The 21,116-nt window shown below is 30.3% G+C and overlaps 2 protein-coding genes across 3 annotated transcripts in view; one reads left to right on the forward strand and one right to left on the reverse strand.

Moving 5' to 3' along the window:
• LOC132723483 (uncharacterized) overlaps positions 1-2,550 on the reverse strand; it is a 37,823-nt gene extending 35,273 nt beyond the window's left edge. Inside the window, exon 1 of the mRNA XM_060708211.1 lies at positions 2,454-2,550. The gene's annotated coding sequence lies outside the window, so the exon portion shown is untranslated. The remainder of the gene's footprint in view (positions 1-2,453) is intronic.
• A 349-nt stretch (positions 2,551-2,899) lies between these two features.
• Positions 2,900-10,246, forward strand: LOC132723484 (tektin-like protein 1). Of its 2 annotated transcripts, XM_060708212.1 has the most exons (6): positions 2,901-3,415; positions 6,052-6,156; positions 7,897-8,265; positions 8,483-8,578; positions 9,307-9,420; positions 9,913-10,246. In XM_060708212.1, the coding sequence occupies exons 1-6, from the start codon at positions 3,041-3,043 to the stop codon at positions 10,096-10,098; spliced, it is 1,245 nt and encodes a 414-aa protein (XP_060564195.1). In that variant the 5' UTR covers positions 2,901-3,040; the 3' UTR covers positions 10,099-10,246. The 2 variants fall into 2 exon arrangements, with proteins under 2 accessions (XP_060564196.1, XP_060564195.1); XM_060708213.1 differs by lacking the exons at positions 9,307-9,420; positions 9,913-10,246 and adding an exon at positions 9,076-9,156 and having other exon boundaries at positions 2,900-3,415.
• The last annotated feature ends 10,870 nt before the right edge of the window (positions 10,247-21,116 follow it).

Here is a 21,116-nt window from a genome sequence, read left to right on the forward strand (position 1 = left end):
CAGGAATATATTTACTCAAGGAGATTTGAATATATTTATAAATGGACTGGTTCTCAGATAAAAAATGAACATCTTAACATTTAAATTTTACATTAAAGAACATGAAATATAAGGAAAACATTGCGGCATTGTGATTTTTTTTGTTAAGAGAAAAAGTTTCAGTCATAAAAATTTTATTTCTTGGGGAATTTTTAAGTATTTTATGAAGTTATTAATAAAAATAATGGTCATTAAAAGATTTGACTTTTGTCAATTTTGATTTTGCTTGGGGCCATTTTAATTTTTTTGTTGTTCATTTGACTTGTTTTTAACTTGGGGTGACTTATTTTAGCCCCATTTATGTGACCCCAGTATGATTAATGTATGTTTTAGTAATTTGCCTATATACATTTTGTATTAACTGTACTCAATTAAGTTTTTTACAGCACTACATACAAATGTAATGCATCTATGTAACTTTGTATATTTTATGCAAATAACTTGACAACTAAACTAACTAATGCTTTACTATTATTTGAATGTAACAGTCAATTAAGCAACCCGGGGCTCGAATCCTAGAATAGTAGGGACTTTGATTTTTGGATAACTATGGTAAATAATATTATAATCTGGGACTTAAAATGATGGGACATGCCCAGATATAATATGGTAAAATTATCTGCAATTCGAGTTGGGACTTTCATTTTAATATCCCATGCTTTTTTAAAAACTTTTACAAAATGATTTTCTGTTAAAAAAGTATATATTCATAAATTGAGATTTCATATAATTATATGCAAAGGGGGTTGTAACGGTGCCTTGAGACTTGACCCTATATTTGGGTTATTTGTGACCAAAACTAGGTCCAGACCAAAAAAACAGGTGACAATCCTTATTTAAGAATTGTCACCTGTTTTTTTGGTCTGGACCTAGTTTTGGTCACAAATCACCCTAATAGAGAGTCCAGGCACCGTTACAACCCCCTTTGATTATATGTACATTTCTTAATTAAAAAGTTTTCACTATTACTTGGTGGTGTGCAGGCAGAGCTGGGGGAAACGAGGATAGCTTTATATGTCTTGTGTCTGCCAGAATTATGTGGTAGAGGCTAGTTTTATTTTGGCAAGCTAGTTTTATTATTGTCACCAAAAAGCAGTGGATATGACAAACTTACATGTTCCCACTGTCAAAAGTACCTAGTCACTACTGTTGGGGTTTGGGGAGGGCACTCATGTAACTGAATATTGTAAGATTGTCCTATGTTTTACTCCTATGACTGTTCACAACATTTACTCACATAATTCCAGTTTGTCAATGCATTTAATACATTATAGATCTATATAATATTCAATAATAATTAATAGCGAGCTCGACGAGCTGGCCCGAAGGTCCTGCTCGCAAAGCGAGCTTTACGGTAACGCGAGTAACTTCTAAGTGATGGTTTTGAAAACTTTCGTCCGAGTTACCGAATTGGACACATCGCAACCTTTCGAATTTAAAGATAACGATAAAAACTGAGAAATTCTGACTGAAAACGGATGTGTAGACTGGTCACCCGCGCACGTCTATGGGAACCATAATTGGACAGGGAACCAGAATAACGGAAGCTGCCGATAAAATATCGAACGGAAATGAAAATTGAAGGCGCCATTTTGTTTGAAAAATCTGATAAATAAAAACAATTTTTTGTCGAATTTTGTTGTGAAAACTATCTAGAATGAAAGAAAATGGTCTAACTAAGAAAATGAATCCGAACACCAATATCTTTTATTCAGTCGTTAACGCTGTACAGACGTTTAAAGTATTGTTTACATGACGTCACAATGTAGCGCCAAACAGCACGTGCAAAACAAACAAATCAAGTACGCTATTTTAATGTCGCAAACGTTTTAAGTTTTACATTTATTTCACTTTTAACAATCTTTATTTCGCTTGAAAAATTATAGATCTAGAGTGAAATAGAATAAACAAAGTTTTATCAACGTTTTCAAAACTCGTTATTCATTTAACGACAGGGGCTGAGCCATATTTAACACAGTACGTGTAACGTCACACGCACTCGTCAATAAAAATGAGCGATTATTTCATATTATTTCATGTTAAAAGTACATCGAGCTCGCTTTGAAGCTTTGCCTTTTTCATATTATGTATTGTCATAATTTGACATTTCAGTCCCATATATCTACTTTTCATAAGGTTTTTCTATGTTTAACATGCAATTTTACACATACAAAATCAAAACTGAGATGTTGTCAGAAACATTATTTTGTCTCTTCATTTTATTGTTGATGACTCACAAGCTTCCTCGTTCCTTATTTTTATTTTTTTTTTGCAAAATTAATATCTATTTCAAGAAAAATCAATATTAACAATACTTAGGTCATTGCTATTAACATATTTCAATTAAAATTTGTATATTAAAACATTAATGACAACAGAGTAAGGTAGTGAAACGAAAGAGAAAATTTACTCACAAACAGTACGAATTAACCAACTCGGGTGTCTCCAATATCCTCCATTACTATTTGTGACGTCATTTATTGACAGGTGCGAGACTTCAATTTGATTGACAGATGCTACTTTCAGTTTCTTAATTTTGTTTTGAAACCGTTCATTGAAAATATATTAAAACTGGCATCGGTGTATGGTGTTATTCTTTTATAACAAAGCAAATCAAGTCGTAATTTTCTTATTCTATCAGCTCACGCAATGTTTTTATCACATTTAAAATTTTATGTCGCTGCAAAAATTAAATTTCATTAATTTAAACATTGGAAGCAATATAATGTATCTTATTTTGAATCAATTTTTTAAATGTATAAAAAGAATATTTTTATTATGATTATTTCTAAATTATTGTTATAACAACTAATCTCAAAACGTGGTGTTCTTCACTGCGAGCCGTTTAAATATCTAACCGGAAGTATCTTAATAGTGGTTACCAAGGGAGATATACGGGAAGACGACGCTATACCAGTAACAAAAAAATAGACGCGTATGTTTGATTAGGACGAGTTGTTTTATTTATTCTTGATTGTGGTGTAAGGTCGAAGGACCGAAGATGCTAGGAACGAAAGCAGCAACGTCGATTGGTCCTGAAGGATGGAGGAATTCAACTTTGAAAGGGATAAAATTGTCACAAACAATAGTACAAAAAAGTGACAAAAATTGTGATATTGGACGTTCAATGGACCCACTCCCACAATTAAGGGATACAGTCGCCCAATTAAGCAACGAAGAAATTCACCGTTATACACGTGAAGTTAGAGGTGTTGTCGCAAAACTCAGAGAGAGTCTTTTGGAAACAAATGAAGAAATAAAATCACTTACTAGAGGTAAAGAACAATTGGAAAAGGCTTTAGAACATACCAGGAAAGACATTCAGTTGAACAAAGACAGTCAGGAAAATCGTCTTTCAAGGCCAACTAAAGAGAGGGTATGGAATGTGTGCCGTGTATTAGCTATTACACAAATAATTACATGCTCATATCTTTTATGACTTGCTTTTTTACCATCCTATTTACAGTAGTCAGTTCCTGCCCTGATGTTTCCTCCTAGATTGTTCTTCCCCAATTTTGTGGGAAAACTGTATGCATATGTGCAAATTGTTCCTCTCCATTTTTTCTTATAATAAAATAATATTGATTGATTGAAATACAAATATGTGAATTATAAAGGAACTATCTTTTTAGAAGATTACCATACAATATCAGTTCATCATTAATTCTAAACATTTTATTTCATTAATATTTTATTTAACTTTCCTTTACATAAATAGAATTGTGTAATTTATTGTATAATATATTGACAATGTTAAAAGATAATGAAATGAAATTCTTTTGTAAAAAATTGAAAAGAAATAAGTGATAAAAATCATTTAAGTGGAGAACTGTCTGTATATTTCAAATTTGGATAAGGAACTGGTAATAGGGAAAAAGTCTTTCATTCCTATGTACATGTGCTATAAAGAATTCACTGAAATTAATTAGCATTTGAATGTGATAAAAAAAAATCAATTCTAAAATGAAACACATTTTTCCTGTTATTTTCTAAAGGTGAAATTTATCTAACATGTAAAAGAACTTGTTAAGAATCATTTTAATGTTGTAGATGAGTATAAATACAAAAATATTTTAATTTTTTACTGCAAGTAAATGAAATATTTTGAAGCAGTTTCCTTTAAAAAGGGGACATTTGATATCTGACAAGTGATACTTTTATTTATCAATACAGAACTATAATTCATTTAATGAATTATTAAATTTTCATACATTTTCAAATTATTTTCAGTGTCTTGTACATGTATATCATATAAAGTTGTCAGCAGTCAGATTATTAAATTAAAAATTAAGACTAGGTAACCAAGCTAGATGTAGCATAAGTGAAGATCAGTTTAATGGAGCAAGAAATTTTGATTTAAAGACTCCATAAAATAAAGTAATCTGTATATATAATGTATAATAGTAATATTAAAGTATGTTCTTTTGAATAAAAAATTGTGTTACAAGTTAATAGAGATTACACAAATAAAATATTTGATATTTTTAAATTCAAATTTTTCTTGAATAAAAAAATGTGTTACTGCTATTTAATAGATATTGCACAAATAAAAGATTTTGTGTTTAAAAAAACAAGCTATTTTTTAGTTATTAATTTCTGTCTGTGCTATAGTCTCTGCTTTATGAAAATTGATATTTGATCTTCGATTTTTTAATTTTTTTATATTAAGCCTTTTACTTTATTGTGTTGAGAGAATAAAGAAGTTGTAGAACAGAGGGAGACTGTGTTTAAGAAACAAACAGTTGACAGCTATAGTTTCACATGCATGCCTTATAGAAATACATAGTGTTTATAAAGGAGATAATACTTAGACACCATAGAGATAGGAAAACAGAATAAAAAATTCATGACATAAGGTATAAATGTTGTGTTCCTCTATAGACTAATTTCATTCATTTTCAGATCAATCAATATTCTTTTATTGTGTTTGATTTACAGAAATAAATAATAAATTACACTTTTGCAACTACATGCATATAGTTTCTAAACAATTTACTGATTATTTCAGTATTTAGGATGTTTCTCTAGGAATGATATGACCATTTTTTTTAAATTACATGATTCCTCTTTTTATGATTTTTTTATACATGTATCTCTCTGTATGTATCTCTCTGTATATAGTCAAGAAAAGAAATATTGGAGACTTTTTTCATTTTGCCTGTACAGAATTGAATCATTCATTTCTTTTGTAAAGTGTATCATATTATTTATGTTTTGCAAAACAGGTTAACCTTAAAGTCAGTTGTTCAATTTTTATCAAGTTTCTTTCCATGCTACATTGTATTTGTTCGGAGTCTCATATTTACTTTTAAAATAAGCAATTTTGCTATATAAAGCAAATAATGGATTGCATGTAAATAGAAACTTTTATTGAACCATTTTTATATTGTTAACAAATGTGTACTTTTCTTCTTTATCATTTTTTTAACATTAAAAATATGTTTGATTTATGTGACATATTGTATGTGTAATGTGGACTATTTACCTTGTATCAATACAATGTGATATATTCTGAAGAAAATTAATACTGATACAAGTTGCTAACAGAGGCACGGATACTGCTCTTACAAAAAATTATTTAAGTTTATATTCAGGAGAATGCTCTAATTGTAAAATTATTCCCTAATTTTTCGTATTTTAGTTTATAATTTTCATAATGATAATATTAGGTTATCAAATGAGCTTTCTTTCAGCCTAAACCAACAGGAAGAAATGATGTTAATGTCTTGTATATTGTGAACATGTGCTTGCAAAAAATGCCAATTTACATTGTAACTATGTGATTTTTAAAGAAACTGGTTACAAAAATACAGTTATGTTTTTTTTTGTTTTTGTTTTTTTGTTATAATTTTCTTGTTCCAATATTCTGTTTCTTGCTATTAATGATTAAATCTACAAACAGTAAATTGTAATACAGTCCTGTATCATCTGTTTGAATCTGAAGGCTTTAACTGTTTAATTAAACTGTAAAATAATTCTAAAGATATTTATGTTGTGTTTCTGTATTTTCAGGAACATGATGGTGCGGATGACTTGTTGAGTGCAGAAAGGTCACATCTTCTCAACTGTAAAAAAGCCCTGGAGGCTCAGCTGAAATCTGTACAGCAACAACTTCATGTAGGAAATCATTCAATGAATTATTCTTTAATTTATCTGACAAGTTATTGCTTTCTGTTTGTTCTTTTTTTTTTAAGAATAATCTTCCAAACCTTTATCTACCCTTAAACACCAATTAGGAGGAATAGAGAATGTACCGGTTATGTTAATTTTCTGCTATAATGGCAACAAGTTAAAAATGTACAAGAATAAAAACATCATGAAATTGAAAAATACCTTACAGAATTATTGACTTTTTTCATGGACAAAATTTTATGTTGTCATTTGAGCTCAAATTACATGAAGTTGGTTGTTAAAAAATCTCTACATTTCAAAATACTAGTCATGAAGATTATTTAAGTATTTTGTTGTTTAAAGTTCCTCCTCTATGCTCACATGTATACTTTTAACATAAATATTATTTTTACTATAGTTATAAACTTATAATCAAATATTTATAATATTCATTGTTTATGATTTTATCTTATAATAGTAATAATTAGTGCTGACATTTGGAACATATTCAAAATTATTTACATACTGTAATTTTCAACAGGATGATATTTGTACAAAATTATAAGCTGACATAATTTTGGCAACAGACTATACATGTATATTTTAACACAAACTGGGTTTTTTTCTTCAAAATCCCACAGAAAATAAGGGAAATAAATAAATTGAAATTGTAGACTTAATTCTTACATGATGCTTTAAACTTACTGTTCCAAATTTTAGTTATTTGGAAATTTGAGATAAGTTCTTTAACTTAAAAAAAGTCTTTAACAGTATTTCTTTTTTCATAGCATTATATTTGAATAGTACTAATGATTTATTTAGCAGTGCACATGATTGAATTTTATCTGGGATTATACATTTTCTGAATTGAATGAAGTAAGAAAAGTTGAGCTTAGTGCAAACATATACATTTAGGGGAAGGATTTATAATACAAGGGATTATGTATAGATTTGTGATATTTGCTTGACTACAAGACTGATTGATTATTTTATTTCAATTTTACAACTTTGAATATGATTGAAAATCTAAAGTTTATACTAGGATTACTAAATCAGAGATTACCAATATGTTTATACAGTTTCATTTACTCCTTTCATTTATTATTAATTTATAAATATCCGACCATTTCTCCTATAACTCTTTTAAGTCAGTAGCTTGTGGGATCTGGTATAATAATGTTTGCTAAGATAAGTTAAAAAGTAATGAAATGATTTATTTATTATTTAAAACAGATTTTCAGAGTTGTGATATTTATATAAGTGTTTCAATATATTGTAATCCTATCGTGATTCTGATATAACATGAACAAAATAAACTATAAAGATTTAAAACTCATTTGAAGAAATTAATACTAGAATATATAAGCATTCACAGTATATTGTATTAAATGATAAAAACTTTTGAAAGATATAAAAAACATTCTATTATTGAATGACTGAATTAGAGCTGTCAGAAGTTGTGATACCTGAATGTTAACATCAATTCTCAACAGTTGATCAGATATTGTAAAGAAATTTAGAATACTGTGATGTATTACAAATTACAAATTAGCAGGAAACAAAATAATCAAAACTTTACATCTATGCATTGTTAATTTTGCTGCTAAATATCATCAGCCCATTGCAAAGGAAGAGATCATTACTTTTTTTTTGTTTGCGTATGTATCACAGTAAACTGTTGTTTCTATGTTGTAATGATTATGTATTTATATGAAGAATTAAGTCAGTGTCTTATTATATTTACAGGTATTAGATCAGGCAAGGAAGAGGTTATTTAATGTTCTACAGGAGCGATCTAGAGTCCTTGACCTTTTGTGTCATGCTCTCTCATCCATTGCAAACAGTGCTAAACATAGTGCACGTCTTTCCCGCAGCCGTACATCACTGGATGGACGACTCTCTCGATTTGGTCCATCTGTCACAGATCCTCTTGGATCTTATACACCAGAGACTGATCAAGCTTTGGCAGATGCATATGATGCTCGAAACAGGTCGGCATATCTCCGTAGAGAACTTAAAGATGCAATTGAAAGAACAGATAAACTCACCAAGGCTGCACATAAATCTGTCAATGATGGAATGACACAGAAATTTTCAGAAACAGTTACATTAAAGGTAGTTCATTAGTTATGTTTTATATCTTTTTATATGTTAACCTATTTGCTGAATCATCATATTTTCAGAAAAATGAGTTTTCAGATTTAAAGTACAATCTATTTAAACACAAAAGGGTTAGGGGAAATCAGAATATACAATTTTTATTTGTTATTTTTTCTATTAAACAACTTATGTTACGACTAAGGTGAATAATTGTTGTTATGAATGATTACAGCAACATTTGACAGTGAGCCACGGAGAGAATAGACATGCGATACAGAGGGCACAAAGATGGTACGATGCTACAGATAGAGCTAGAGGTTACTCTATGGTAATTTTTTAACACTTATATTCTTCATGTTTAGAATTACCTTTATTAATGAATGGTTATTCTTGATATGATAGATTGATCCATCAAATATTTTATGAATTGTATGTTAAGCCTACTTTTAAAGTATAGATTTTCACCAAATAAGGCTCATGAATTAAGGGTAAGAATTTAGTGCTTATTTATAAAAGATGTATGCAGCTCATGTCTTTTCTGTGTAATTACATGATGCTGTAAAAGTTGTTTTTTTTCATTATTCAAGTTCATTTTATAACATTAAGCTATTCAAAGTACAACATAAAAGTTTGTTTGCTTGGTAAATCTTTTACCAACAACTTCATGAGAGATATTACAGCTTTGAAAATTGTCTGTTATTATTTATGTTCATGAATAAAATGTTACTTATTGAACATGTTAAATAAGTGTTGTGAGATAAACTGTGTAAGGTTAAATTTCAGAGATAGCTGTTTATCATATTTTGATTGTATATGTTTCTATAGGGCCCAGTTATGAGTGCTGACTTGTCATATTTTGATTGTATATATTTCTATAGGGCTCAGTTATGAGTGCTGACTTATCATATTTTGATTGTACATGTTTCTATAGGGCCCAGTTATGAGTGCTGACTTGTCATATTTTGATTGACTTATCATATTTTGATTGTATACGATTCTATAGGGCCCAGTTATGAGTGCTGACTTATCATATTTTGATTGTATATGTTTCTATAGGGCCCAGTTATGAGTGCTGACTTGTCAACAAGAGAGAGGCTTGACCGGCCAATGGTACGAGTGTTCCAGCGTCATCCAGGCACACAGTTACCTGAGGCACAGCAAATCATCGAGGTAATTTTCTTCACTTAAGATAGGCAACAAAAATTACTATTAATGAAGATAATAAAGAAATGATTATTGAAGATGTAATAACTGTTGAAAAATGCTCTAGTTACCTTTTAGCTGGACTAAAGATATTAAGCTATCCTACTCACCCAATCCTCACTGATTTCAGATTAAAGATTAACTGTTGATGTTTTTTTTATTTAGTTTGATTTATTTCAACAGTTATTCCTTTTCATGATCACATCACAAATAAAAATCTTCATCACAGAACTTTAAAGGATGATTCTCAATTTATTGAAATCTGTTTAATAACTTAAGGGATTTTCTTGAAGCTTTCATCATTTACACCACATTTGTAATGTGCATGAAATATTTGGTAGTTTTTTCCCAGATCTTATAATAATGATTTGAAAAATTATGCTCAAACTGTAATTCATGGTTTGATATTGCAGTAAAGTGTTTATTTGTTTCTGTAAGTTTGTGTGATAAACATTACAGGGTGGAGATGGATTATTACAATCACTTACTGCCACAAGTAGAAACATTGGTCTTCTTAAACTAGCCAGTCTACGCCTTGATGATGATATACGAAGCAAGAGTGCGGCCGCATCAATTGATGGTGGTATTATACGCCTCCGTAGACGCAAGTCTGATCACAGATGGACTCTCGGTGCTGCGTTCTAGCAGTATAGGCAACTCTGAAAAAACTTTTTTTGTATTATAAAACAAGTATTATATTGTTATCTTGCACTTGATGAAATCAAAATGTGGTTGTTTTTATACATTTCATGTGAATCTGCACGCTTTCTGCATTAAATATTTATAGAGGTAATACGGTTGTATCAGTATTTTCTATTTTGTGATAAATTTTAAGCTTTTGATATCAGTATTACATGTTAAAGTTATAAATTAAGAAATGACGGGCATATATACTTTATACTGTAGTAGTATTATTGAGGCTGGAGGCACAATGAAAAGAACAGGTGGTTAAGATGTTTATATTTGACTTTGTTTCTTGTCAATGGTGGAAGGGTTTGTGATGCAAGTATTTTAATATAGATCTGATTTGTCAATTTTACAATTTGTTTATCATTGCATGATCTGTTTATCATTGCATGATTTGTTTATCATTGATTAGTTTATCATTTAGGAATCATATCTGTGATCATTTTTAAATTGTGCTCATTTTTTCATAGATGACTTTACACTTGTGCATTACTATAATATACTACAACTATACTTCTATCAGTTGAGAGGGAATAATCTAATCATTTACATTCAGACACCAGCTAGTAGTACACTGCAAAATATGTAATGAAATTCTCCATTTTTTTCTAATGCCAAAACAAATATGTTATGAAAAGTCAAAACTTTAAAAGAAAATAGTTATATTTAACCACATACAATTTTTACATGTAAATATAAAAGTGTTATTAAAATTGATTAAGGTTACATGCACTGTCTGGTATTATTTATGTAGAAGTTATGTAATGATTACATTACAGTATTTTTTTCCACAATGCAGTATTATTTATTTATTTGGATACACTTACTCCACATGTCTATAATATACATGATTATTTATTCAGAAGCTTAATCAGTTACTACTGTAGCTCTCAGTAGTTTATTTATACATATAGGTTATACAACGTGAACAATGTTTATCGGTTATAATGTGACAGTACTTCATTAACTAAAACATTGTTACAGTGGAAGCATAGTATGTTGAATAAGGAGGAAAGAAATATCTTCTCATACTTTGATTGTTCAATCATGAATTTATTGCCTATCAATTTGTTCATCTATATATACATGTATTTTAATCTGAATATTTATTCAGTGCTCAATATAAAAATTAAAGTGCAGTTAGATTAAAAAAGAGCTCAGAAATTATCAATCATATGTAAACAGTATAAAATATATGCACATATAAATAGATTTAATCATCTTTCTATAGATAATGTCAACTTATTTGAAATCAGCCACATTTTTTACTGTAAAACACACAAAAGTATGTAAAACACACAAAAGTATATTAACTGTCACACACTATATTTAAAATTTAGTCCATTAAATTAGAGTTGCAAATAATAAGATACAAAGAAGCTAGTCATGTACATTAATCTGTTTGTTAATATCTAGGAATAACACACTTGTACATTATATCACAGTTAAATTGTCCCAGTATCATTGACATGGGCTAATTAACACATTTCTGTGTGTTGTTGGAAATAAGCTAGAATATTTTCACATTTATGTTTCGTTTCAATACAAATGTAAAAGATTCTAGCATTTTTGATACCCAACTGACTGACCTTTATCTGTCAGAGGTCACAAAGGACCCAACAAATGTCAAGGACATCAATTATTGATTGGAAAACAGTCAATGTTGAAAAGGCAATGTAACAGTGATATAATTGTATTGTGCTGTAAATTTAAACAATTAACAATATAATCACTGCTCTGTACAAAGTTTAGATAGGCTACATTAAGGTATTACATATATATAACTATACTAACTTTTTCTACAAACTAATGTTATAACATTATTACACCATTGAGGTATTACATTTTTTCTGTCAGTATTAGCTCACCGTTGACAAGGGTAGTATACAGTTTATCTTTAAACAATATACATGTACATGTATTCAACTGGGATTTCCAGTCTGTTTATAAAAGAGGAGAAACATATATTAGTACATTCTAGCTTATGATTTATTTAGAATGTAGATTTTATATCCTCATCAACAATTTGTTAACATAATTTATGTAAATTGGTTGTTTTACAACTTCATTTTCTATATTCTCAAAAAACAAGTCTATATTGGCTGTTACTGGAATGATTTAACAAATATGTTAAGTTTCTGAGGACTATGTCAAAGAGAAATTTTTTATCGTTGTTACATATTTTGTTGTTGTTTTTGTTGTTGATGATTTTTTGCACCAAGTTTATAAACAAACTGTCTGTGATACACACTCTATGCTTTATGTATTTTATTAAGCAATCAACATTTATATAACATACCGGTACCATTGTCTGGTATTTATAAATTAACACTTACCCTGCTGGAATTCTTGAATGGACTTGTCCAGTGTCCATAATGAAACTGTCCATTATCATTATTTTTGAGGATAATGAGTTCAAGATGAAAATTATTAGTTATCCACCGACAGTATAACACCTGGTCCGACTGCAGGGTTATACAGGCTGGCCTGGCTCTATACTGGTGGCAAAGGCACAAAGGCTTTTGGTTCCAGCAGGATAAGAGTTAAATGTTTTGATCAATCATCAATTGTCAATATTTTACAGGTACATGTACATTGAACCCATGCTTGTATCTGTATTGTTTGTATACCATCACCCAATTATACCAGGTTTTTATAACTCAATTTTACATCACTCAGATTTTTTTAAAAAGTTTTAAAATTAATATACATAAATTTATCTTATATTGTCAGTGACAAACCAGAATATGCCTTGCATATAACATGACCATAGTACATAACAGCTCAATACTTCGCTCACTTTTCAGTATTAATACATAGGTATCCCTCATAGTAAGGAATGATACATTTTTGTTGATTTTTATAGCGACACATTTTTCTTATTGACTGTAATTATCAAATTCTATTAACATTATACAGAATTACACATATTTTATTTCTTATGACACAATCAGTTTCTTGTTCATTTGTTTCGTGGTCATCCAAGTTCATTTGTTAACTTGAGGTTTACTGTGCATGGGTTTATTATTGCTTTGAACTGCCTCCTCTTTCATGGGTGTATGTAACTTTTTGTGACAATAGATATAGGTATCAAATTGTTAACATAGTCATGAATTTGTTCATTCCTGAGCCTTAGGTTGACCCTTAACTTGCTAGATCTAAAGTTGATGATTATTGATAAGTTACCCAGGAAAGTCGATCAGGTGTACTGACAGTCGAAAAAAATCTTCTTTAAAACAAAAAAGTTAGAATCAAATGTGATAATCCTTTTGCACATTTATAATGAAGTCTAACCAGGCACTTTATTGATGCCAGCTTATTTTTTTGTATTTTTTAAAGGAAATTCCTTACACTTCAACTAGACTGTTCCAAATTCAAAGCATGGCATGTCCAATATATAAATTTAGCAGGTTAATAGATTTAAGGCTGAAAACCAGTCTGAGCTCACATATGAAATTTACTTATAGAAGAGTTGTATTTCTTGACTGGTCTCTTTTCTACATAGATGTAACATTGAAGTGAGGACTAGCTGATTGTTATAGATTCACTTTGTTGCTGATGTATTATCAAACATTATGAGTGCTTAATAAATACTGAAAAAAATATCGGGCTTGTTTTGCTTTTATTTTAAAGTTTATCTGAAAATGATACAGTGTATGTGTGCAGCATACTAAAATGTTATTCTTTTGGTCTGAAAATTGTATGTACTGTATAGTCACAAATGAACCATAAAAAAATGTTTGTTAGCAATTTTAATATTTTTATAAATTAAAAGTAAAATGAATAAAGTCTTAAGCAGGAAATAATACACAGAAGTCACATGGCATTCAGCCAGTAATCAACCTCTGGAACACTGCTAACCACTACCCCCTACCCTTCTTTTTTAATTCTTAGTGGCCTATCTATATCTGATATTTTCCTATATATATCATAATAATATAAGAAAGATGCCCAGCTAATTATCAAGACTGTTAACTGGCATTATTAAATAACTATACGTTATAAGTCCTATAAAAAAAAACACCTGCCACGTTCAATAACACGATGACCTGCCTTAAAACAGGGCCAATATCTATATCACTTTTTCGGCCCCGGGCTGAAAAGTGATATAGATATTAAGCCCGCATTTGAAGTAATTTGATTGGCTAATAAAGCAGGGCCAAAAAATGATATAGATATCTGCAAGAAACTAGGAAATGGCAGCCATTTTGTTTTAACTCGGTCTATGTGTAGACGCCGACAGGTTGCATAAATGAAACAAAATATTCTCAGTTTCTAAACATTCACAGTCACATTTTGTTGAACATGTACAATATAAGTTACAAAATGTAGGTTTTCCATACAAACTGATAAAATGTAGTTATTTTTACAGTTGTTCTTTGTTATAATTAAAATATGTTAGAATTGAATTAAGAAGAACTAGAACTATCACTAAATGTGATTAATACCCCCACAAGTCTGCTTCGGAAATGAGGATGTTACTAGTAACAGAATACCTTGTAATAGAATTGAAACATAGAGTTATGGTTGTGGGCAATTAAAGATAATTGTGGTTCATGTATGTTATTTCCTTTCAATGTGGTTGGCCATTGATGAAGTTTAATTGAATTACTCTGTAATAAGTCCAGAAAGACAAAGAAAAAGAACAAAGGGCAATAACTCTATAAATACTGAAGATAGAGTTATAGTTCTTGTGCACTGCACTTCCTCTTATTGTGCTTGACCATTGTATGAAGTTGTACTGAATTCCAAACAGTATTTTTCAAGTTATGCTCTGGACAAGGAAAAGTAACAAAGGGCAATAACTTTGTAATTAGTCAAGATGGAGTTATGGTTCTTGTGCACTGCACTTCCCCTTATTGTGCTTGACCATTGTATGAAGTTGTTTTGAATTCCAACCAGTAGTTTTCAAGTCATGCTCTGGACAAGGAAAAGTAACAAAGGGCAGTAACTCTGTAATTAGTCAAGATGGAGTTATGGTTCTTATGCACTGCACTTCCTCTCAATGTGCTTGACCATTGTATGAAGTTATAATGAATTCCAACAATAAGTCTTCAAGTTATGGTCTGGACAAAAGAAAGCAATGGAAAAGTAACAAAGGGCAATAACTATGTAATTAGTCAAGATGGAGTTATGGTTCTTGAGCACTGCACTTCCTCTCATTGTGCTTGGCCATTGTATGAAGCTGTTTTGAATTCCAACCAGTAGTTTTAAAGTCATGCTCTGGACAAGGAAAAGAAACAAAGGGCAGTTACTCTGTAATAAGTCAAAATGGAGTTATGGTTCTTGTGCACTGCACTTCCTCTCAATGTGCTGGACCATTGTATGAAGTTATAATGAATTGCAACAATTAGTCTTCAAGTTATGGTCCGGACAAAAGAAAGCAATGGAAAAGTAATAAAGGGCAATAACTGTGTAATTACTTTAGATAGAGTTATGGTTCTTATGCACTGCACTTCCTCTCAATGTGCTTGACCATTGTATGTAGTTATATTGAATTCCAACCATTAGTCTTCAAGTTATGGTCGGGACAAAAAAAAAAAAAGGCAATGGAAAAGCAACAAAGGGCAATAACTCTGTAATTACTTTAGATAGAGTTATGGTTCTTGTGCACTGCACTTCCCCTTATTGTGTTTGACAATTGTATGAAGTTGTTTTGAATTCCAACCAGTAGTTTTCAAGTTATGCCACGGACAAGGAAACGTAACAAAGGGCAATAACTCTGTAATTAGTCAAGATAGAGTTATGTTTCTTACGCACTGCACTTCCTCTCAATGTGCTTGACCATTGTATGTAGTTATATTGAATTCTAACCATTAGTCTTCAAGTTATGCTCCGGACAAGGAAAATGCAACGGACAAAAAAAAAAGCAATGGAAAAGCAACAAAGGGCAATAACTATGTAATTACTTTAGATAGAGTTATGGTTCTTGTGCACTGCACTTCCCCTTATTGTGTTTGACAATTGTATGAAGTTGTTTTGAATTCCAACCAGTAGTTTTCAAGTTATGCCCCGGACAAGGAAAAGTAACAAAGGGCAATAACTCTGTAATTAGTCAAGATAGAGTTATGGTTCTTGTGCACTGCACTTCCTCTCAATGTGCTTGACTATTGTATGTAGTTATATTGAATTCCAACCAGTAGTTTTCAAGTTATGCTCCGGACAAGGAAAATGCAACGGACGTCTGGACCGACCGACAGACCGACCGCCCGACCGACCAACCGACCGACCGACCGACCGACCACCGGGTGACTCCTATATACCCCCCCAAACTTCGTTTTTGGGGGTATAAATATCCGAGGATTAAATATGAAATATAATAAGTACATGTAGTTATTTAATAAAATTGTCAATAAATAAGTGGTTTGATATTGGCCCTGTTATTTGTCCTCGGGTCAGTCGTAGTGGCCCTCGGCCTTCGGCCTTGGGCCAATACGACTGCCCTCGGACAAATAACAGGGCCAATATCAAATCACTTATTTATTAACATAAATTACGGTCATGATTACATTTTTTTTTAGTACAATTACCAATATTTACATAGCAAAAACATCTATAAGGCCACTACCCCAAAAGAATAGTAAATGTGAAATATGACTACTGCACTTAAAATCTTATGACTGCCCTGACCTTAATGACCAGAATGTCTAAATTACAGAGACACCAGCAGATTTAATGGATTATAAGTGACACCACATCAAGGTGAAAACATTTGTTTTTTAACAGATGACAGGACCATTTATTTTAGGCAGTTATTGAATAAGTTGATACCTAAAATCATTTAAAGCAGAAGATTGACTTTTTGCCTTTGTTCATTCTATTAAAATACATGCTACATTACATGAATGTCACATTGGCTTCATGTCTTACTTAAAGCTGCAAATTCACTGTTCAGGCTTATATTAATGTATGATGTACTCACTTTGCCAGAATAAATTAGACTCCCACACACAAGCAGAAAATGTGAGTGGATACAACAAATAAATACCAAGGATGAGGGAACCTAATACCTCAATTTTTGTAAACAGCACTAAGTCTTTGAACAATGTAAATTACTGTTCTAAAGTTTCAAAGTTCATTTAGTTCTTATAAAAATATTTTTTCAGACAGTGTTATATATGAATTATTAATAGTAGTAAAATGGACATCACCTCTGTGCAACCCCATTTAAATAACAATCAAAATTATTTGAATAATCTTCATGGATCATTTCTGTGAAATAATATCAAAATAAACTAAACATTTTTTCTTAGTTTTTCTGTACATACATTAAAAGGGAAAAATCTGACAAACACAGTTTTCAATAAGATCATTTTTTCTGTTGGGTTCTGCATTCAATGGAGTTTTTTTAACATTTGGTAAAATAAAGAACATTAGTATATTCAGTTTTCAAGATACTGTTTTAGTGGTTTCGTTGACGAGTTTATGGATAAAATCATGAATACATGTATATGAGTTAATCACTGTTTCTCTAGAACATACCTAAATCACTGTTTCACTAGAACATACCTCAATCACTGTTTCTCTAGGACATACCTAAATCACTGTTTCTCTAGAACATACCTAAATCACTGTTTCTCTAGAACATACCTCAATCACTGTTTCTCTAGAACATACCTCAATCACTGTTTCTCTAGAACATACCTCAATCACTGTTTCTCTAGAACATACCTAAATCACTGTTTCACTAGAACATACCTCAATCACTGTTTCTCTAGGACATACCTAAATCACTGTTTCTCTAGAACATACCTAAATCACTGTTTCTCTAAACAATACAAATAAGAGACAGACTTGAACACAGTTCATAGTTGTTTTATTTATTTCATATATCTTATACATCATTCATGCTACACAACATAAACTTGAAATGTAAGAATAATAATTTATAACAATAAAATCATATTGCAACAAAAAATCATATCAACTGTAAATGTCACTTATCTACCTACACTGATATTCATAAAACATTTGACACTAAATAAAATATACATACAAAGCTTTGGAAAGTGGTGCACATGAGTTACTTAACTTGTATTTCTTATTTTTGCAATAAATTTGAGAAATATGCCTGTTTCTAGTTTTTCCAATTCATGATATGATATCTACTTGTTAAAAATATTATATTTGTCTACTGCAGCATACCATTTGTAAAAGTTGTTATCTCTTGCTACAATATTTTATAATTCTTTCCAAAAATGTATCATAAAAATATAAATTTTCACCTTCTTATAAGTTTCAGATTTAATGAAAATCAAATGAAAATGTTATAACGCATCTCATAGATGCATATGCCCCTGTAGAAATCATATCAATTAATATACATGTAGGTAAGTGACATATTTAACTTTTCCTATGGACATTTTGTTTTATCTGTGGTTAAAAATAACCATGATAGAAACAAATATGGCTTAATTTTTATGCCAAGATCTTTATAAATGCCAATTCAAACTGTAAGGATGCCAAGTTACTAAAGTTATAATTTCTTTCTTTTGATTACAGTGTAGAGTTTTCCAGCACACCATTAAAATGCTGACAACCAGATGACTTTGAACAAGTTTACCATTTGTTCAAATGAACAACATATATTATATAGTGATGCCATAGAACTGTGCAATAATAAACCTAATAATGGTTAATTCTGGGATAAAAACACAATAAGAAATATACATAAAAGAAAATAATTTAAACATATTGTACATACACATTGTTGAATACACAAATTAATTTCAAACTAATACATATAGTCATTCAGTCGTAAACACTCAATCTACATTATAAGCTAACCACAGTATGTGTTTTTTTAAGTTTATTTGCTGTGAAACAAGAAATTTTATAGATTTTTTTTACTCGGACATTGCTGTAAGTAAAAATATGTCTTTCTAATTCTTTTGATAGAAATATGTTAAGTTGTAGACTATCAAATATATTAGAAATTTCACTGCTGAGATGCATAGAAACAATATACTAAATAGAGGATATTAAATGAGTGTAAGTTCAATACTGAATTTATTGCACGAGTTGGATAATATTATTTTATTCAACGAGTGCAATAAATTCAGTAATGAACATACACGAATTTAATATTCTATTTATCACATACCCAAAATAAAGACCGTTTAAAGTGAAATAAGAGTCATTTTTCATTGACGCGCCTATAGTATAACGCTAACATTTAGCGCGTCTTTACTCTTTGTTTTTATAACGCTAATGACGTCACGTCAAAATATATGCACGGCCGTGCAATACCATATTTACGGAGTCGCAAAATCGGCACGGGTGTGTGATAAAAGTAAAGACACAGTATATGGGACAGAGACTTTGTTTATATCCCAAAATTCCAAGTTTTGTTTAACACTGTTAAACAGCTTACAAAAGATGGCCCGTTTCATTTTTTTAAAACAATGCTACAAAAAAGTTTCATTTGGCACAATATCTTTCATAATTGTTACTTACCCTTACCACCAAGACCCTGTTCTAACATGTAAGGATATGATGGAAAGATGAATTTGTTCCAGTAAATAAACATGCCAACTTACTTTAGAAAACACCTTTATGTTTATGTAATTTATTGTGAAGCAATAGATGGCAGATAGAAAACGCATGGTGCTCACAAATTTACACAGAAATTCACATAATTAAACAGACCAGTGAAGCCTTGTGCTAGCACTTTTGTCAATATACTAGAATAATTCAGCATATCAATTATCATATAAGCATCTACAGGACACAGATGAGTGATAGTAAATTCAACAGAAGCTCATTAATTTTGAAACATAAACCTATGGTGAAGAAATAAACAAAACCTAAAGATAAATGTGGGAATCTGTGAGTACTGACAAAATACATTCCTCTTATTCCAGTTCAACAAGGTCAAAAAATTACCTACTTCAAAACATGTTATTAAAATAAAAGTGCTTCAGCAAAAACATACAATATCATGAAAGAGCTATTTAATGCCATACATTGTATGACACTGTCCATAAAAAGATGACATTTTTATTAAATCATTATGTTGAAAATCAGTCTTGATTTTAGGTAGAGTTAAAAACAGCATGCCTCCAGATTTGTGTAAATTTTTATGTGATCTAATGAATTGTTGTTTGTACAAATAGTTATTTTACCAAACCTAAGACATCATCGACAAAAACACTTTAAATTGCCAAAAAAAATGCATAAGTTTCATATTTTGCATTATGCATTCAAATTTTTGCTTCCAACATGAATAATAAACATTTCTTAAAATTTTCCTCTGTTTTAAAATAATTTGCTCCTACCTTGTACAATATTGCACTTGAAAAATGCGTATAGTCTGTATTTATAAGGTTTTGTTGCATATTAACATTGAAGTATGGTTTTCACTTTAAATATAATCATAATGTGTGATCAAGATCTTTTCTAGAATGAAATCGTAAAAATAACCAATATTTTTACAAGAAACATTTGCCTTCCACTGTAAACAAAGTTAAAGTTCACACTAACACTTCATGTGACATAAAACAGTCTTGTTCTCAAACCCAGAAATTATTTTTGTACAAAAAAGTACTAGGCATCAAATGATATAACTTAGACTAAATTTATCCATTAGTATATACAAGTGGTCCCATATGAAAACACGTCTTGAAAAGCTTATTCTAACATGAAGGAAAACAATATTACTATCTTACATGTATGTAGTTAAAATGTTCTATGCAAAAATATCTGTCACAATTCAAATCTAACACTCACTAATATCACAAGCCCACAGTTGGCCTATCTGCTATGGATTTCTTGAAGAAAACATATTTTCTGAACAAACATGTAAGAGTTATAATATTCGAGTATAGACTTGACCAATGCTAGCTGCAGGCTTGATTATTTTAATGAAAGCTGTAAACTTGTCAAATCACTCTAACATTCCTATGATAAACAGTACTGTTGTTATATGATAATACAATACTATAACCTATGGCAGGTTGAAATACTCTTGATAAAGA

This window comes from Ruditapes philippinarum, unplaced genomic scaffold (assembly GCF_026571515.1).
Source record: "Ruditapes philippinarum isolate M1 unplaced genomic scaffold, ASM2657151v2 ctg611_1_1_1_1, whole genome shotgun sequence".
Classification (NCBI taxonomy): Eukaryota; Metazoa; Mollusca; class Bivalvia; order Venerida; family Veneridae; genus Ruditapes; species Ruditapes philippinarum.